At 48.0% G+C, this 20497-nt stretch overlaps 1 protein-coding gene across 3 annotated transcripts in view; it reads left to right on the forward strand.

Annotated features, from left to right (window-relative positions):
- The window catches only part of trappc9 (trafficking protein particle complex subunit 9), a 304671-nt gene that overhangs the window by 24589 nt on the left and 259585 nt on the right, over positions 1-20497 (forward strand). For all 3 annotated transcript variants that reach the window (XM_031793479.1, XM_031793478.1, XM_031793480.1), the window contains 3 exons: positions 3892-4018; positions 5349-5494; positions 18233-18318. In XM_031793479.1, coding sequence (XP_031649339.1) covers positions 3892-4018; positions 5349-5494; positions 18233-18318 — 359 coding nt within the window. The remainder of the gene's footprint in view (positions 1-3891; positions 4019-5348; positions 5495-18232; positions 18319-20497) is intronic.

The raw sequence follows: 20497 nt of genomic DNA on the forward strand, positions 1-20497 counted from the left end.
CTAAATTGAAATGTAACAACAGACAGATTCCATGCAGGTTTAGGAACAGGCAGGTAAACGGGGAGATACAGGCAGGCAGGCTGGGAGAGGGGTAGACAGCCAGGCAGGTAAACAGGGAGATACAGGCAGGCAGGCTGGGAGAGGGGTAGACAGCCAGGCAGGTAAACAGGGAGATACAGGCAGGCAGGCTAGGAGAGGGGTAGACAGCCAGGCAGGTAAACGGGGAGATACAGGCAGGCAGGCTGGGAGAAGGGTAGACAGCCAGGCAGGTAAACAGGGAGATACAGGCAGGCAGGCTGGGAGAGGGGTAGACAGCCAGGCAGGTAAACAGGGAGATACAGGCAGGCAGGCTGGGAGAGGGGTAGACAGCCAGGCAGGTAAACAGGGAGATGCAGGCTGGGAGAGGGGTAGACAGCCAGGCAGGTAAACAGGGAGATACAGGCAGGCAGGCTGGGAGAGGGGTAGACAGCCAGGCAGGTAAACAGGGAGATACAGGCAGGCAGGCTGGGATAGGGGTAGACAGCCAGGCAGGTAAACGGGGAGATACAGGCAGGCAGGCTGGGAGAGGGGTAGACAGCCAGGCAGGTAAACTGGGAGATGCAGGCTGGGAGAGGGGTAGACAGCCAGAAAGGTAAACAGGGAGATACAGGCAGGCAGGCTGGGAGAGGGGTAGACAGCCAGGCAGGTCAACAGGGAGATACAGGCAGGCAGGCTGGGAGAGGGGTAGACAGCCAGGCAGGTAAACAGGGAGATATAGGCAGGCAGGCTGGGAGAGGGGTAGACAGCCAGGCAGGTAAACAGGGAGATACAGGCAGGCAGGTAACCATCCACCATGACGGTTGTGGTCTAAATGTACGATCAGCAACAATACTCAAAGCCGTGCATAAGTCAATCTCTACCTCCAGGCTATTTTATATGCTGCATGCAGCATTTCTCTGCTTGTTCAACCATTATCACTAAGCCACTTCCCAACACTGCAAACACGCAACACTGAATGTGACTTGCCTTGTAATAAAGAGGGCTTTAACATCCCTTTAAAACCTTCATTTGGGGACCTTTCTAAGTTCCAGGAATGTTCTCTGTAAAAACAGGTTGATAGATAAATCATTTATGTAAAGCAATGTTTTCAATAATGGCACTCCTGACTGAGATTTTAAATCAAATCAAATGTTATTTGTCACATGTGCTGAATTCTCCAGGTGTAGACCTCACTTACAAGCCCCTTTTTTTAGAGAAAAAAAATGTTAAGTATTTCCAAAAATAAATTGAAGTAAAAATGTAATAAATGTAATTAATGAATTTATAATTAAGGAGCAACAATAGAATAAGAGTAGCGAGGCTATATACAGGGGGTACCGGTACAATGTGCGGGGGCACAGGTGTCGAGGTAATATGTAGGTTGTGGTAAAGTGATTCTGTTTCCTGACATTGCTCTGCTCTTCAGTCTATCAGATGTACTCTCCTCAACGACCTCCGTCTAAAGGACATGTTTGCCTGTGAGTCCTGGATCTGAACCACAGTAGGTTCTGTCTGTGCTGCTCTGTTGCTCAGGCTCATAATGTGATATTTTGTGGCTGTCCAAGCAGGGGTGTGTAGTGGGGAACTGAGAAGTAGCCTATCCAGGAGCTTGGCTGGAGTATAGATGTATATATCTCTCTCAGCCTGCCCCTGTGGTGTGCGACCCGGCCAGCAGAGTAACTCATAGAGACATGTTTGTATGCAACTGAAGCAGCGAGGCTGAGTGATGATACAAACATCTAAACATCTTTATTGATCCAGCTACTGACTTAACCTGAAGGATGGGGAAGAAGAGAGGGCTGGCCTGGAGCTGGGTTATTTGTGTTATCCTCAATTAAATATTTTCTATTTAACGAGGCAAGTCCGTTAAGAACAAATTCTTATTTACAGTGATGGCCTACCCCGGCCAAACCTGGACGACACTGGGCCAATTGTGCGCCGCCCTATGGGACTCCCAATCACAGCCGGATGTGACACAGCCTGGAATCGATCCAGGAGCTAGTGACGCCTCTACCACTGAGATGCAGTGCCTTAGACCGCTGTGATACAGCCTGGAATCGAACCAGGGGCTAGTGACGCCTCGTGCACTGAGGTGCAGTGCCTTAGACCGCTGTGATACAGCCTGGAATCGAACCAGGGGCTAGTGACGCCTCGTGCACTGAGGTGCAGTGCCTTAGACCGCTGTGATACAGCCTGGAATCGAACCAGGGTCTGTAGTGATGCCTCTAACACTGAGATGCAGTGCCTTAGACCTCTGCGCCACTTGGGAGCCCGCCACGTCTGTTCCAATCGATTCGGCCAAATTTTTAAATGTGTATTTTTCCGAATATAGACCCATCCTATGTTTTAATCAAATCAACTATATCCATTGAGCTTGTCTGATGCTTGTAAGCGCACTGTTTGATGAAATAATTATGACACACAGATGACTAGTGTCCGACTGCAATTGATTTGATTGTGCTCAGACTTGCTGTGTTAAAAAAAGGTGTCTGACAAGCACCAGCTGTCGCTCTCTCTCTCTCTCTCTCTCTCTCTCTCTCTCTCTCTCTCTGTGTCTCTCTCTCTCTGTGTCTCTCTCTCTCTGTCTCTCTCTCTGTCTCTCTCTCTGTCTCTCTCTCTGTCTCTCTCTCTGTCTCTCTCTCTCTCTCTGTCTCTCTCTCTCTGTCTGTCTCTCTCTGTCTCACTCTCACTCTCTCACATTGCATGCACATGACCTTGTGAATGCAATTTCCAAAAAGGAACGGTTTTATTTGTTGTTTGCGCTAATTATTCAAGGGTTGCTTTATTTTTATTCTTATTCCATTTCTTTACTTAGATGTGTGTGTTTTAGGTTTTTGTTGTGGATTTCTTTATTACTTGGTAGATATTGCTGCGCGGTCGGAACTAGAAGCGTAAGTATTTCGCTAAACTCGCACCACCATGTGTATGTGACCAATAAAATTAGATTGGATTTGAAATATAGGCCTAAGTAAGTTACGATATTAAGAGTCAACAGGATGTCCTCTTTGGCCTACAGCTGCTTATTCAAGGCTGCTATACTAAGCCTGCTCATGATTATGACATTCATTATTATTATAATATTATAAAGTGTAAAGCCTTTATTACAGCATAGCAAAGATTTTAAAAACAGCTGAATTTGAAGTTTATCCAACATGTTTTGGTTGCTGACGGAATCAGTAGGCTATTAAACAAAGCCTTAATCAGAAGCAGGATCGGTCTTATTTCTGTAGATATATATGGATGATTTTAACAGGCCCATTTGAACATCTATTGATTTATAGACTTAAGTTGTCGTTTCCTCTCTCCTCACTTCGACGTTTAAGGAAAGGGCTGGTTTCTCTTCTCCTAACTCCGCTGCTGCCTCTGCCACATAGGATGGTTAACGTTTGCCATTATGCCCATACTGTGGCAACACCGGTGTAGGAAACGGTGCCACATCAACAGCGCACGGATGTTTCAGAACCGCGGACATCGACCGTTATCCAACGTGGGAGAAAGCACATTTTGTTCTAAAATAACATTTTTTTTATTAGTGTTGCACCATTGTTCCGATGTAATATAACTATATACCATTTCAGTAGCACACGTCTTGGTGATGGACTGTGCCACCCCCACGGCCTCCACAATGGATCAGTCCACTCAGACAGGCACCTTGTACACCATGATTAAAATATATATATTTTTTGCTACTGCTCGACTAAAATGTAAGTCGACCAAACAATCGACCAGTCGACTAAATGGGGTCAGCCCTAAAAATCAAACCTTTCTTTTGTTTTTGTAGACATGTTTTGTTCCTCGGTGACTTGAAATGGTTAGACTGACTATCAATAATGTGCTGTACTTTTCTCACCCGACTCCTCCCCTGGTCCACAGAGAAGAAGGAGGTGACTCAGAGTCTGGAGAACTACACGTCTAAATGTCCAGGGGGAATGGAGGTTCTCACCCTGCCTGATGGCCTCAAACTGCCCCCTGTAGCCTTCACCAAGCTACCCATCATCAGGTACGTCAATCAATCATATTTCTATCTCTCTTTCTCATCAACAGTTGTTAGGGAAGTCAGTCAAAGGCAGTGAGTGCTCTGGGTTGTCTTCGTTAGGCACAAAATCAAAATAAAGCGCTCTGAAATGGAGGCCCTCATGATGTTGCAAAACATTTTGCTGCGGTGGGCCCTAATGAACACAACCCAACTGTCATATTCGGATTGATCTAATCAATGTACCAATGAACTCGTCATAGTTACGACTCTGTTCTAACATGGAGTAACTGCTACTCTGAGTGGCGTGATTAATCAACAGACAATATTTCCTCCCTCTCAACAATGTCAGGTATTTCTGACGGTGGTGTAATGACTGAAATGTAGCTCTTCTCCTCCCTCCTGGTCAGAACAGAGTTATAGCTGTTTGAGATCTAAGTGCACAATTTACATGACACTGATTTACAGAAGCATCTACTTGTAAATATATGGTTGGCTAGACTGGGGCTCTTTTGAATATTAGGCCTGGGTTGGCTAGTCTGGGGCTCTGTTGAGTATTAGGCCTGGGTTGGCTAGTCTGGGGCTCTGAGTATTAGGCCTGGTATTAGGTATTGTGCACTTTTAAAAGGCAGCTTAGTGTTTAGGTTACAGTACGTACGTACGTACTGTTCACTCAAAACACCCCTCAGAATGCTGTCCATCTTTATATTCACTTTTTCTCTCTGTTTTCTATCTGCTCTGTATCCATCTCCCCCTCTTTCTGTGGTGGCAGGGCCATTAGTAGAGCCAGGAGAGATGGAGGACATTCTGTACAGATACAGGAATGCCTGGCTTCTCAGAGAGGTGACAAGTGCTGTGTCCACGAGCTCCAATTCACAACCCCAGAATGCTTTGCTCATTAAATGGCCTGGGCTAAGAATCTCAGGACGAAATTCACCATATGATTGGCAGAGGTGTGTGTGTGAGAGAGATTGGCTCAGGTCACCATGCCAAAATTCATCTAATTTTCTCTCTCTGGTCCTTTAAGGGACATGTTGAGATAAAACTGTTTATCTTTGTCTCGGCCTCCATCTCCCGTCCCTTGACAAACGTCTTGACCTTAATGGCCACATGTACTCTAAAATCTCCACCCAGCACAGCCGGAAGAGGACTGGCCACCCATCAGAGCCCAGTTTCTCTCTAGGTTTTCTTACTAGGTTCCTGCCTTTCTAGGGAGTTTTTCCTAGCCACTGTGCTTCTGCATTGCTTGCTGTTTAGGATAGGCTGGGTATCTGTACAGCACGTTGTGACCTCTGCTCATGTGAAAAGGGCTTTATAAAACACATTTGAGTGATGAATTGGTTCTCCCCTCCTACAGATCAGTGAAGCTGCTGGATCTGCCCGTCAGCCTGCGCCCCCACAAACAGAAAGGCCTCCTGGAAAACAACATGTCCACCAAGAGTCCCTTCATCTACTCTCCCATCATCATGCACACCAGGGGAGAGGAGCGCAATAAAAAGATAGGTGGGCACACACACACACACTCCTTCTGAAGTTGCTGTGTCGAAGTAAAACAGTTTTAGGCCTGTTAATATTTTCATTGTAAAACATCTATAACTATCGTGATGGAGGAAATTCATCCTCTATACACGCTTGACTAATTCCATAATTAAACCAGGAGCTCCTTGCATTTCTCTCTGCTCTCTCTCTGCTCTCTCTCTTCTCTCTCTGCTCTCTCTCTTCTCTCTCTGCTCTCTCTCTGCTCTCTCTCTTCTCTCTCTGCTCTCTCTCTCTGCTCTCTCTCTCTGCTCTCTCCTCTCTCTCTCTGCTCTCTCTCTCTGCTCTCTGCTCTCTCTCTGCTCTCTCTCTCTGCTCTCTCTCTCTGCTCTCTCTCTCTGCTCTCTCCTCTCTCTCTCTGCTCTCTCTCTGCTCTCTCTCTCTGCTCTCTCTCTCTTCTCTGCGCTCTCTCTCTCTGCTCTGCCTCTCTCTGCTCTCTCTCTCTTCTCTGCGCTCTCTCTCTCTGCTCTGCCTCTCTCTGCTCTCTCTCTCTGCTCTGCTCTGCTCTCTGCTCTGCTCTCTCTCTGCTCTTCTCTCTCTCTCTGCTCTGCTCTCTGCTCTCTCTCTGCTCTCTCTCTGCTCTCTCTCTGCTCTGCTCTCTCTCTCTGCTCTCTCTCTCTCTGCTCTGCTCTGCTCTCTCTCTCTGCTCTCTCTCTCTCTCTGCTCTGCTCTCTGCTCTCTGCTCTCTCTCTGCTCTCTCTCTGCTCTGCTCTGCTCTCTCTCTGCTCTCTGCGCTCTCTGCTCTCTCTGCTCTCTCTGCTCTCTCTCTGCTCTCTCTCTGCTCTCTCTCTGCTCTCTCTCTCTGCGCTCTCTCTCTTCTCTGCGCTCTCTCTCTCTGCTCTGCCTCTCTCTGCTCTCTCTCTCTGCTCTGCTCTGCTCTCTGCTCTGCTCTCTCTCTGCTCTTCTCTCTCTCTCTGCTCTGCTCTCTGCTCTCTCTCTGCTCTCTCTCTGCTCTCTCTCTGCTCTGCTCTCTCTCTCTGCTCTCTCTCTCTCTGCTCTGCTCTGCTCTCTCTCTCTGCTCTCTCTCTCTCTCTGCTCTGCTCTCTGCTCTCTGCTCTCTCTCTGCTCTCTCTCTGCTCTGCTCTGCTCTCTCTCTGCTCTCTGCGCTCTCTGCTCTCTCTGCTCTCTCTGCTCTCTCTCTGCTCTCTCTCTGCTCTCTCTCTGCTCTCTCTCTGCTCTCTCTCTGCTCTCTCTCTCTGCTCTCTCTCTCTGCGCTCTCTCTCTTCTCTGCGCTCTCTCTCTCTGCTCTGCCTCTCTCTGCTCTCTCCCTCTCTCTGCTCTGCTCTGCTCTCTGCTCTGCTCTCTCTCTGCTCTTCTCTCTCTCTCTGCTCTGCTCTCTGCTCTCTCTCTGCTCTCTCTCTGCTCTGCTCTCTCTCTCTGCTCTCTCTCTCTCTCTTTCTCTGCTCTCTCTTTCTCTGCTCTCGTTGTCTCTTTGTTCCTGAACATTCAATTGTTTCCATTTATTTTTATTTTTATATATATATTTTTTTTGGGGGGGTGGGGGGGCTCTTAAACTCCTCCAGTTTTGGCAGACATTCTCACGATTGTGACACATGGCTCATGATTGTGACACATCAGGATGAGTTCCACTCTGGCTTCTTATAGAGTCCAACTCTCTCTCTGCTACAGTGCCAAATCAGATCAGATGGACTCCGCACAATGGCTGTTGTTAGAAGTGTTATTTAATTTTTTCAATGTACCTGAAATCCATTCCATCTTTCCCTATTCACTGTTCGTTCGTTGTAATCTCCCTTTTGAGTATAACTGTGTCCTGTCTTGGTGTGATGTCATCTGTGCTCAGATACTGTGCTGGAGTCTGAGGCCTCATCTTCTAGGTACAATCATTTGGCAGCAGTGGTGGAAAAAGTACCCAACTGTTATACTTGAGTAAAAGTAAAGATGCCTTAATAGAAAATGACTAAAGTAAAAGTCACCCAGTAAAATGATTCTCGAGTAAAAGTCTAAAACTATTTGATTAAAAATATTCTTAAGTATCAAAAGTAAAAGTATAAATCATTTCAAATTCCTCATTAGCAAACAAGATGGCACCATTTACAAAAAAAAAGTGATGTAATGCCAGGGGCACAGTCCAACACTCAGACATCATTTACAAACAAACCATTTGTGTTTAGTGAGTCCGCCAGATCAGAGGCAGTAGGGATGACCATGGATGTTCTCTGTTTAGTGAGTCCGCCAGATCAGAGGCAGTAGGGATGACCAGGGATGTTCTCTGTTTAGTGAGTCCGCCAGATCAGAGGCAGTAGGGATGACCATGGATGTTCTCTGTTTAGTGAGTCCGCCAGATCAGAGGCAGTAGGGATGACCATGGATGTTCTCTGTTTAGTGAGTCCGCCAGATCAGAGGCAGTAGGGATGACCATGGATGTTCTCTGTTTAGTGAGTCCGCCAGATCAGAGGCAGTAGGGATGACCATGGATGTTCTCTGTTTAGTGAGTCCGCCAGATCAGAGGCAGTAGGGATGACCATGGATGTTCTCTGTTTAGTGAGTCCGCCAGATCAGAGGCAGTAGGGATGACCATGGATGTTCTCTGTTTAGTGAGTCCGCCAGATCAGAGGCAGTAGGGATGACCATGGATGTTCTCTGTTTAGTGAGTCCGCCAGATCAGAGGCAGTAGGGATGACCATGGATGTTCTCTGTTTAGTGAGTCCGCCAGATCAGAGGCAGTAGGGATGACCATGGATGTTCTCTGTTTAGTGAGTCCGCCAGATCAGAGGCAGTAGGGATGACCATGGATGTTCTCTGTTTAGTGAGTCCGCCAGATCAGAGGCAGTAGGGATGACCATGGATGTTCTCTGTTTAGTGAGTCCGCCAGATCAGAGGCAGTAGGGATGACCATGGATGTTCTCTGTTTAGTGAGTCCGCCAGATCAGAGGCAGTAGGGATGACCAGGGATGTTCTCTGTTTAGTGAGTCCGCCAGATCAGAGGCAGTAGGGATGACCAGGGATGTTCTCTGTTTAGTGAGTCCGCCAGATCAGAGGCAGTAGGGATGACCATGGATGTTCTCTGTTTAGTGAGTCCGCCAGATCAGAGGCAGTAGGGACCATGGATGTTCTCTGTTTAGTGAGTCCGCCAGATCAGAGGCAGTAGGGATGACCAGGGATGTTCTCTTGATAACTGTGTGAATTTGACTACTTTCCTGTCCTGCTAAGCATTCAAAATGTAACAAGTACTTTTGGGTGTCAGGGAAAATGTATGGAGTAAAAAGTACAATAATGTATGAAGTAAAAGTTGTCATAAATATAAATAGTAAAGTAACAGATGCCCCCCCAAAAACTACTTAAGTAAAACTACTTTAAAGTACTACTTAAGTACATGTTCCTTCAAGTACTACCATAGTACTTTACACCACTGTTTGGTCCTTCCTTATTACTTTCCTAACGGCCTGTTCTTTCGTCATGCAGCCTATATTGAACAGTGTATCATTAAACATCGAGGACACTGAGTTGTAGGATAGCGTTGTCTCCTCCCACAGCTGATTTATCAGGGTAATATCTCTGCTCCCAGACTAACAGGATTGACAGTCACCACCGGAGAACAAACAAACAATAACAAATACATTTAAATATCTATTTGATGGATAAAGTGTTTCAGTGTTATCTAAAATTCATTGGTTTTATTTAATTGTGGCTTCCTGCCTACTCCTCTCCCTTCTGTGTGTGTGTTATCGTGCCCACTCTCCTGTCAGACTGCCCTTGTAAACGAGGAGTATTATCTTAACAGGCCCCCAATTTTGAATGAATACTCTTCTGTAATGAATTCCCAAACAAAGAGGCCAAAGGAAGGGAACACATCCCTAGGCTATGATATGAGTCACTCTTCCTATTGTTTCATACTGTCACCGGTACATCGGTTTTAGTGTTTTATGTGATCTCAGACATGGAACACACTCAACATTTGTATTGGAGCAGCAATGTCTAGAGATGTTTGTGTGATGTCGTGTAATGTGTGGTGTTAGGTTAGTTGTGTAGGCGTGGTTTTGAGACCGAGAAGTCTCTAATTTTGCGAGGGCCAGATACAAGTTGTCAAAATGTCATTCTTAAGCTCATTAAATCCAGAGACGAGTACGATGTGGAGCTTGACGAATTGAGTCAAGAAATATCCTCTGTACGTTGTCGTTGATTCGGGCACGTACCTCTGAGTCTGAAGGCATGTTCCTTCACGCTGGGAAGGGCGCTATCTCTGTTGCTACCACTTCTAATAAGGAACACTGAACCGATCAATACCACCCTGCTCACCTGCAGGGCCCTGCCCTCCCTCCCTCCACCCTGATTTATTATTATAGAATAATCTGCTGACACAACATGAGTTTGGTTTCCTTTCTAACAAATCAATTCCTATTTTAGTTTTCAGTTTTGCTTCGTTGCAGAAAATTAAACAACGTTAACTTTTGTTTTCTGCAGTTTGATTTTGGATCAATGTATTATAATGCATCATAGCTGTCTGGATTAGCTGAGAATCAAACCTTTCAGGGCCGTAGAGGTTTCCACAGCCTTGGTCTCATCAGTCTCCCTCATGCCATTCATCTCAGAGCCCAGAATCAAATCAAGTGGACCCGGCAGACAGACATTAACATTTACCTTAAAAAGTCTGTCACCAGAGACTAGACGGACCTATATATGTTAATACTGCCGGAGGCCAGGACATTTTTAGGGAAAAAACCTCCGTGTTTTTGTAGCCTTCTAACTAAAACGTTTTTCTTTAACAGGCCCTGTCTACAGGGATATTACACTGGAGCAAAACAACACATGCACAGAATGTTAAGAGGTTGAGAAAGAGGGGAAAGGCGTCCTGGTCGGCAGAGTAAATACAGGTCACGCAGCCACTTCATGTACTTATAAAGCTCAGAGATGTCCTAAAATCGGGGCTAATTTACTATCAATTAACTAGTCAGAAACCTACTTTTGGAGTGAGCTGGTTGATGCTTGGTGCTCAGTGGAATGTGCTGTATCGCACTCCATGAGTGGTTTCCTTCTGATTACTACGATATGCCAACGCTGCCACGCCCTGTTTCCCCGCCATCCATACAACTGCAGGTCTTTAAACGGTTAATGCAGCCACTCCCACGGGGAATTGAAAGTCATTAAGTCATTCTGCTGTGTGTGTGTGTGCACCTCCAGCACAGAGTAATATCTGTGTGTATTTCCTAGCTGTGCCGTCCTGTTATGATGTTCTATAAAGCAGATTGCTGCTGAGCCATAAAACAGAGGATTTCTGGAACAGGGAGATTGTTTTGCACATAATTGCTCTGAGACTCTGTTTTAAGAACTTCTAAGTCTCCCTGTATCCATTATGTTTATGCCTCTATCTGTTTCCGCATTATATACGCATACAAAGAGATACGTGTGTGTGTTTGGTTTTACTATCCTTGTGGGGACCAGAAGTTCTCACAAGGATAGTAAAACAAAGAAAAGTCTGAAAAATGGGAACATTTTGCCGGTCCCTACAAGGAAAAGGCATTTTTAGGTTAGGGGTAAGGGTTAGGTTGGGAGTTTGGGGTTAGGGTCAGAGGGACAGACACTGAGACAGAGCGAGTGAGGGTGATGGAGGGAGAGGGAGGGAGCGGGAGGTTAATGGACGGAGAGGGAGGGTAATGGAGGGAGCGGGGGGGTAATGGAGGGAGCGGGAGGGTAATGGAGGGAGCGGGAGGGTGAGGGAGGGAGAGGGAGCGGGAGGGTAGTGGAGGGAGAGGGAGCGGGGTAATGGAGAGAGAGGGAAGGTAATGGAGAAACGGGGTGGAAGGGTAATGGAGGGTAATGGATGGAGGGAGAGGGAGGTTAATGGAGGGAGAGGGAGGTTAATGGAGGGAGAGGGAGGTTAATGGAGGGAGATGGAAGATAATGGAGGGAGATGGAAGGTAATGGAGGGAGATGGAGCGGGAGGGTAATGGAGGGAGCGGGGAGGTAATGGATGGATAGGGAGGGTAATGGAGGGAGCGGGAAGGCAATGGAGGGAGAGGGAGCAGGGTAATGGAGGGGGGAAGGTAATGGAGAAACGGGGTGGAAGGGTAATGGAGGGTTAATGGAGGGAGCGGGAGGGTAATGGAGGGAGAGGGAGGGAGGGTAATGGAGGGAGAGGGATCGGAAGGGTAATGGAGGGAGAGAGAGGGTAATGGATGGAGATGGAAGGTAATGGAGGGAACGGGAAGGTAATGGAGGGAACGGTATGGTAATGGAGGGAGCAGGCGGATAATGGTGGGAGAGGGAGGTAAATGGAGGGAGAGGGAGGTTAATGGAGGGAGAGGGAGGTTAATGGAGGGAGAGGGAAGTTAATGGAGGGAGAGGGAGCGGAAGGGTAATGGAGGGAGCGGGAAGGTAATGGATGGATAGGGAGGGTAATGGAGGGAGCGGGAAGGTAATGGAGGGAGAGGGATCGGAAGGGTAATGGAGGGAGAGAGAGGGTAATGGATGGAGATGGAAGGTAATGGAGGGAACGGGAAGGTAATGGAGGGAACGGTATGGTAATGGAGGGAGCAGGAGGATAATGGAGGGAGAGGGAGGTTAATGGAGGGAGAGGGAGGTTAATGGAGGGAGAGGGAGGTTAATGGAGGGAGAGGGAAGTTAATGGAGGGAGAGGGAGCGGAAGGGTAATGGAGGGAGCGGGAAGGTAATGGATGGATAGGGAGGGTAATGGAGGGAGCGGGAAGGTAGTGGAGGGAGAGGGAGCAGGAGGATAATGGAGGGAGAGGGAGGTTAATGGAGGGAGAGGGAGGTTAATGGAGGGAGAGGGAGGTTAATGGAGGGAGAGGGAAGTTAATGGAGGGAGAGGGAGCGGAAGGGTAATGGAGGGAGCGGGAAGGTAATGGATGGATAGGGAGGGTAATGGAGGGAGCGGGAAGGTAGTGGAGGGAGAGGGAGCAGGGTAATGGAGGGGGGAAGGTAATGGAGAAACATGGGGTGGAAGGGTAATGGAGGTAGATGGAGGGTTAATGGAGGGAGCGGGAGGGTAATGGAGGGAGATGGAGAGAGGGTAATGGAGGGAGATGGATGGTAATGGAGGGAACGGGATGGTAATGGAGGGAACGGGATGGTAATGGAGGGAGCGGGAGGATAATGGAGGGAGAGGGAGGTTAATGGAGGGAGAGGGAGGTTAATGGAGGGAGAGGGAGGTTAATGGAGGGAGAGGGAGGTTAATGGAGGGAGAGGGAGCGGAAGGGTATTGGAGGGAGCGGGAGGGTCATGGAGGGAAAGGGAGAGGGAGCGGGAGGGTCATGGAGGGAGCGGGAGCGGAATGGAGTGAGCGGGAGGGTAATGGAGTGAGCGGGGAGGGTAATGGAGTGAGCGGGAGCGGGAGGGTCATGGAGGGAGAGGGAGCAGGGTAATGGAGGGAGAGGGAGCGGGAGGGTAATGGAGGGAGCGGAAGGGTAATGTAGGGAGCGGGAGATAATGTAGGGAGCGGGAAGGTAATGGAGGGAGGTTAATGGTGGGAGAGGGAGGTTAATGGAGGGAGAGGGAGCGGAAGGGTAATGGAGGGTAATGTAGGGAGTGGGGGGGTAATGTAGGGAGCGGGAGGGTAATGGAGTGAGATGGAGCAGGAGGGTAATGGAGGGAGTGTGAGGGTAATGGAGGGAGGGGGAGGATAATGGAGGGAGGGGGAGGGTAATGGAGGGAGCGGGGGGTAATGGAGGGGGCGGGAGGGTAATGGAGGGAGCGGGAGCGGAAGGGTAATGTAGAGAGCGGGAAGGTAATGGCGGGAGATGGAAGGTAATGGAGGGAGATGGAGCAGGTGGGCAATGGATGGAGAGGGAGGGTAATGGAGGGAGATGGAAGGTAATGGATGGAGAGGGATCGGGGTAATGGGGGGAGAGGGAGCGGAACGGTAATGGAGGGAGCGGGGTAATGGATGGGGAGGGTAATGGAGGGAGATGGAAGGTAATGGATGGAGAGGAAGCGGGGTAATGGATGGAGGGTAATGGAGGGAGAGGGAGTGGAATGGTAATGGAGGGAGCAGGGTAATGGAGGGAGATGGAAGGTAATGGAGGGAGATGGAAGGTAATGGATGGAGCGGGAGGGTAATGTAGGGAGCGGGAGGGTAATGTAGGGAGAGGGAGCTGGAGGGTAATGGAGGGAGCGTGAGGGTAATGGAGGGAGCGTGAGGGTAATGGAGGGAGAGGGAGATTAATGGAGGGAGAAGGAGGTTAATGGAGGGAGGGTAATGGAGGGAGCGGGAGGTTAATGGAGGGAGCGGGGGGGCAATGGAGGGGGAGGGAGGGTAATGGAGGGGGCGGAAGGGTAATGGAGGGAGTGGGAGCGGGAGGGTCATGGAGGGAGTGGGAGCAGGAGGGTCATGGAGGGAGCGGGAGGGTCATGGAGGGAGCGGGAGGGTCATGGAGGGAGCGGGAGGGTCATGGAGGGAGCGGGGGGTCATGGAGGGAGAGGGAGGTTAATGGGGGGAGAGGGAGGTTAATGGAGGGAGGGTAATGGAGCGGGAGGGTAATGGAGGTAGCGGGGCGGGTAATGGCGGGGGCGGAAGGGTAATGGAGGGAGTGGGAGGGTAATGGAGGGAGTGGGATGTTAATGGAGGGAGCGGGGGCGGGAGGGTCATGGAGGGAGAGGGAGTGGGAGGGTCATGGAGGGAGTGGGAGCGGGGGGGTCATGGAGGGAGCGGCCGGGTCATGGAGGGAGCGGGCGGGTCATGGAGGGAGCGGCCGGGTCATGGAGGGAGCGGGCGGGTCATGGAGGGAGCGGGCGGGTCATGGAGGGAGCGGGAGGGTCATGGAGGGAGCGGGAGGGTCATGGAGGGAGCGGGAGGGTCATGGAGGGAGCGGGAGGGTCATGGAGGGAGCGGGAGGGTCATGGAGGGAGCGGGAGGGTCATGGAGGGAGCGGGAGGGTCATGGAGGGAAGAGAGGGTCATAGAGGGAGCGGGAGCGGAAGGGTCATGGAGGGAGCGGGAGGGTAATGGAGTGAGCGGGAGGTTAATGGAGGGAGCGGGAGGGTCATGGAGGGAAAGGGAGCGGGAGGGTCATGGAGGGAGAGGGAGCGGGAGGGTCATGGAGGGAGCGGGAGGGTCATGGAGGGAAAGGGAGCGGGAGGGTCATGGAGGGAGCGGGGGGTCATGGATGGAGAGGGAGCGGGAGGGTAATGGAGTGAGCGGGAGGGTAATGGAGTGAGCGGGATGTTAATGGAGTGAGCGGGAGCGGGAGTGTCATGGAGGGAGCGGGAGTGTCATGGAGGGAGCGGGAGTGTCATGGAGGGAGCGGGAGTGTCATGGAGGGAGCGGGAGGGTCATGGAGGGAGAGGGAGCAGGGTAATGGAGGGAGAGGGAGCCGGGAGGGTAATGGAGGGAGGGAGCAAGGAGCGGGGGGGAGCGAGACAGAAGGAGGGAGGGACTTTTTATGAAACTCACAAATCTCCTCAAATCTTTAGATGTTTATTCCACTATTAGTTTTACATAATTTGAATCATTTTTCTTGTGTCACTACAGGAATCCGTAGCTGCATTCTGTTGTATCTATGGAGCTCAGTAGCTGTACTGAAATGGACTCTGTTGAAATGACTGTATATAAAGCCTGCTGCTATCCTTAGGTAACAGTCCTATTTTATCTAACGGCGTGGTTTTGCTCCTCACATGAGAGCACTAAAGCCTTCCCTCTGCTCCGGGATACGATGTGATGGGGCATTGACACCAGCAGGTTGAACTCAGGTTTGCCTTCCACTGCAGAACAATGGTCTCTTTTCAAACCACGCCAACAGGCTTACTCTACTAGTAAATATTTACTGTAGGTTTGATGAGACGGTGTTTGATTTCACCAGGAAACTGAACGAGTAGTGATGAGTCAGCCTACACCCGCAGGCAATGATAGATACAGCATTACATCCATAGCAGGCCAGTGTGCTAGATTCACTCACTGTGATCCATCACTGTATGAATGTGGTCCTGAGGAGGTGAATCGACTGAACATTTATTTTGTGTGTGTGTGAGGGCGGTTAGACTGTCAGAATCAGGGCAACTGTTAGTGTTTGTTTGCCCCCCCCTGCTAACCCACTGTGTGTGTGCCTGCATGTGTGTGTTCGCCTTCTGTAATGCACTGTCCCTCCATTCTCAGCACGACCCAGCAATAACATAGTTCCGTGTGTGTGTGTGTGCATATGGATCCGTCCTCTCAATCCTCTGCTCTGCTATTGTCCTAAACACAACCGGCTAACCATTTACACACGGTTTCATCAGCACTTTGGTAATCATTACTCTAGTAGGAGTTGTACTGCCTTTGGTAATCATTACTCTAGTAGGAGTTGGTACAAATCTGTCATTCTGCCACCTAGTTAAATAAAGGTAAAAAAAATACATCGAAAACATCTGTCTGAATTGACTGAATTGTAATGACTCTGACCCTGGCCTCAACATACCCAGCCAGCTTCTTACAGGTGCTGAGTCTTTGATAGTGTGAGTGAAAAGCAATGAAGTCTTAGTAGAGTGTGAGTAGTTGTACTGTTTGATATCAAAGAGACAGTACAGGCAGCAACATCCTTCCAGGTCGTGTAGTTAGTCCCTCTGTGTGACCCACACTGTATAAATGGTTCTGAATATATCACTGTCCTACGACACTACAGGCCTACTCTATTTCACATGTATGTTTTATGCTCCTTTGCCCAGGCCAGCTGGCTAGCGTGTGGATGCATTATTCAACACAGCATATTACTGAGAGCTCTAGGTCAGCATTCAGTAGAACCAACATCTGCAGAGCCTCCTCTCTTTTCTGTTCGGTTCGCTCCATCCTCTTTGGCAATGACAAGGAGTGGATTGTCAGCTAATGAGACTGGTACTCAGGCTAGCAACACTCCACCACATGATTAATATTCACCCTGAGGTTCTGAAGTGCTGAACCTTCCTGCTCTCTCTTTAATCTGGAATGAATGAATGGCCAGGAGCCTCGAGGTACGGAGGGAGGCTAGGAGGCTAGGTTGTGTCCCAAACGGCACCGTGCTCCCTTTTTATATTGCACTACCTTTGACCAGGGATTAGGGAAGAAGTGCATGTAAAGGAAGTAGGGTGCCATTTGGGACACGAGGAGAAGGTTGCAGCTCAGCTCTTTCAGAGGCATATTTCACATGGAATTGGCTCTGTGAGGAGGACACCTGAGAGGCAGACCTAAGGTTGTGAGAGAGGCTCATTTGACCATTTATATTATATAGACACCCTTCTTCCTGCTTCTCCTTCTTTTTGCTTCGGACTAAAGTTTTAATTTCCCAAGGTGCACCCCGGTTGTTTACTTTACTCTCCATAAACCCTATTAACCCACCAGGTCCTGGGCTCAGAGAATGGAGACTGAAGTGTGTGTGTGTGCGTTTTGTCCGTGGCTTAGGCTCCGCCAGGCCCTCTAGTGAGACCGTTCGCTGCGTTTTAGAGATTGGACTGTCGAAACGGAGATGGAAGACTGTAATGTGTTTGGTAACAGAGCTGTTTCCCACCTGTGTCATTATAGTCTCCATTTCAGAATCCCCTTCATATGATAACTTCCTCCACTGCCAAATAACACTTCTGCTCTGTCTCCCCTGACAGGCTAGTGAATGATCTGCTGAATGGAAATCCTCTTGTATCTCATTATACAGTCTGTCAAGCTACTTTCTAATAGCACAATCCTGTTAAATGTTAGTGTGAACCACAGGAGGTCATGATGATCACTGGCTAGAGACTAAAATGATTAATGTTGGCCATTTGTAAGGAATAGAAAGATAAATGCGTACATTACAAATAATCATGTAGCACGTCAGTGAATCCACTATATTCAATTGTTGCAAATGCTGAAAAAAACAATTCTGCCGAGACGCGCTTTTAAATGGATTGTCATTGGCCCAATGACTGGAAGTCTATGGGAACAGCTAGCATGTCATTGCGCTAACGCTAGTAGCAATGAACCCACTACCCTTGCCACCACTGCTGAACAAAAAACACCTAGGGGAAACACTGCACGTGCTTTGCTTTAATGATCTCTTAAGTCTACTAATAGTAATATAATCTGGTAGTCATTAGAGGATGAACTTGGTTGCCTCTCATTCTGTCAACTGAACTGACCCTGAAACAGATCCTTTACATTTTCCTGAGCAGCTCTCACCGACAACACTTGAATGTAATTGGTTTTTAGTTGCCTCAAATCAACTGTTTCTGCACGGACTAATGGAATACGAAACGGAATTTACATATTTGCAGAGAGCCAACCAAACAATCTATACATAAAAATATATATTTCCTGTTTATTTGCTGTATTAAAGTCTTGAATTATTAACTTGTCTGTCTGTGCTTGAGGCACCATGGAGTCATTATTTTAATCAAACAATGTTTTTAATTGCAATGGAAATAGTCTGGCATCTTGTAAATAAAGCTATAGACTTAACTATCCCTATTTATCCCTGAATCCCATTCACATATTATTACTCACATACACACACACACACACACAATTATATATTTGTGAGCTATTTTCTGACTTTAATGAACAGACAGAGAGGGGATGACATTGGGGAAAGGTCAGGCGGCCCGATCGAACATACTGTGTGCTGACACCATAGACGTGTGCTGTAGGCTGGGGCTTTAGACCTCTGGACCAACCTAGGCCACACCCACATACTTGTACTCATATTTGTCTGTGTGTTCCATGTACATTTATACACCCTTGCGACGCAGATATGTAACGCATCAGCTTCTCCTGGTCTGAGATTCACTCGGATGCATTGTTCTACCTCCTCAGAGTTCCAGTGGGTCCAGGGAGAAGTGTGTGAGGTCCAGCTGATGGTCTACAACCCCATGCCCTTTGAACTCCGTGTGGAGCACATGGTGAGTGAAGCATTACTTCTGGATGCTACAACCACGCAATGACTTAGTGAAAGTCCCTGAGAAGATGTTGTCATGGCCTCTCGGGGGGGGGGGGGGGGGGGGTGTAAAACTTTCCTCATCACATTACATTAGGGGCAAGCCATTCAACTGTGATAATGTCTTGTAGTTATCTTTGATGACCTCATTAAAGTCTAGCTAAAAGCCCTGTTCTGACACTTTAATGCAGTCATGATGGTACAGGACTGGGCCAGAACAAACTGAGCCATCCTTCTCCCCTGACACTAAGCGCACTGGAACAATGTAGGATGCGTGAACCCATGTGGTGCTATTACGGTTTATAGTTCTCATGCTAGCTATCCTCACTGTCAGTGTAGAGTGCTTCTCTAATAGTAAGGTAAGTGAGAGGAAATACCCTTTCACTCTCCTCTCCATTTTAGTCAACTCTTAAAAAGGCCCATTGCCATCAGAAAGGGAGACAAGTGTGAACATATTGTTTTAAGAAACAATATGTAACTTTTTGGCCGACCCGACCATATTCACATAGAAATGTGTGTTAGAGCTGTCATTCTTATTGAAAGCAAGTCTAAGAAGCGGTAGATCTGTTTTATGTGCACCATTTCAAATCTTCCTGTTCTTAATTTCCAAACAGTTTCAAGCACCTGAAAATACAATATTTTTGCTTATGGAAAATATATTTCACAGCGGTTTAGATTATAAAATGATTCTCCACACTAACCTTGCTTGTTTCGTCACAAACTGACATTCAGAATGAGATTTTTTAGAATTAGAATTCTAAACTATTAGAATTTTAGCAACCAGGAAATGGCGGAGCGATTTCTGCATAGTGCATCTTTTAATAGCTCCTTAATGATCGCAGCCTTTTTAGTCCTCAGCAATTCCATCAAGAACCTTTTTTTAAAGGACTTTACAGCTATACCACCCTCTTCTCCAGCGCAATCTATCACTCCATTGGTATTGTTTCTTCTTCTGTCTCTCTGTCACGGATGCACTCAGTCTCACACACTTGAATCTCTTTCTTGATATCTGTAAAGGTTCAGGCTCTCTCAGGATCAGATTCCTTTGATTGTTGAATCGAACCTCTTTGCTTCTCGTTGGAAGTGTTTCTTTACGGATGCACTGATGTGGCACAGACGGCATTTGAGATGCACAACAATCATCTGACTCGGTCTGTCAGCACGCACACACACACACACACACACACACACACACACACACACACACAGCCGTACTATAACTTCACGAGGCGCTGCTCGCTGTGTGCCGTCTGCTGGAACTGATGCAGCCTTTAATTGGACACTAGAGTGCAAATAGCCATGGAAGGGTGTGTGTGTGTGTGTGTGTGTGTGTGTGTGTAATGTCTTGACTGTGCACAATGACAGGAGCCCCAGGGTCTGTCATGTCCGAGGTGTTGCTGTATGCACCTGGATGGGTCTGAGTAATTCTCAATCTCTGGCGTGTCGGAGCAGAACTAATCATTTGTGTGTGTTTAAAACACGTGTTTTGGAGCGGCGGGAGAGTGGATGGTCAAACGGCGATCAGGAATTATTACTTTCTTTGCTGTTGAGGGGGTCCTAGAACTGTCACTTAGCCAGTGAAGAGACACACACACACACACACACACACACACACACACACACATCATTAGCCACTGACTCACCACCTGCGGATGGATAGATGGAGGTACAGAAGGAGACAGAGACCCCCTCTTGTTCTACTTCCATGGCAGCTGGTCGCTTTAGGTGGTACAGTCCAGCTGTCATGCAGGGTGACCTGGCTTAAACACAAACTGATGTTCATCATGACCTGACCTGAGTTCACACAGTATGTTTTCTTTTCAGTACTTTAGCTGCACCTGATTTGAGGATTCTTGGCACAATGGAACCAACGGAATATCAACTCTCCACCCAGGGCTTTTACTTGTGACTTATAGTTCAATGTCATAACATACGTTCTATGGGCAAATTAAATGAATAGACTATATGTCTGAGGGGGGTTTTAACCTTCCAGACTTGTGTAGTGAGTTGATACAATTCCAGGGCTTTTACTTGTGTAATGAGTTGATACAATTCCAGGGCTTTTACTTGTGTAGTGAGTTGATACAATTTTCAGAATTAACACATAAATTAGTCTCCATGGGCAACTTAAGATATAGAAACCG

Source organism: Oncorhynchus kisutch, linkage group LG17, assembly GCF_002021735.2.
Source record: "Oncorhynchus kisutch isolate 150728-3 linkage group LG17, Okis_V2, whole genome shotgun sequence".
In the NCBI taxonomy this organism is placed as follows: Eukaryota; Metazoa; Chordata; class Actinopteri; order Salmoniformes; family Salmonidae; genus Oncorhynchus; species Oncorhynchus kisutch.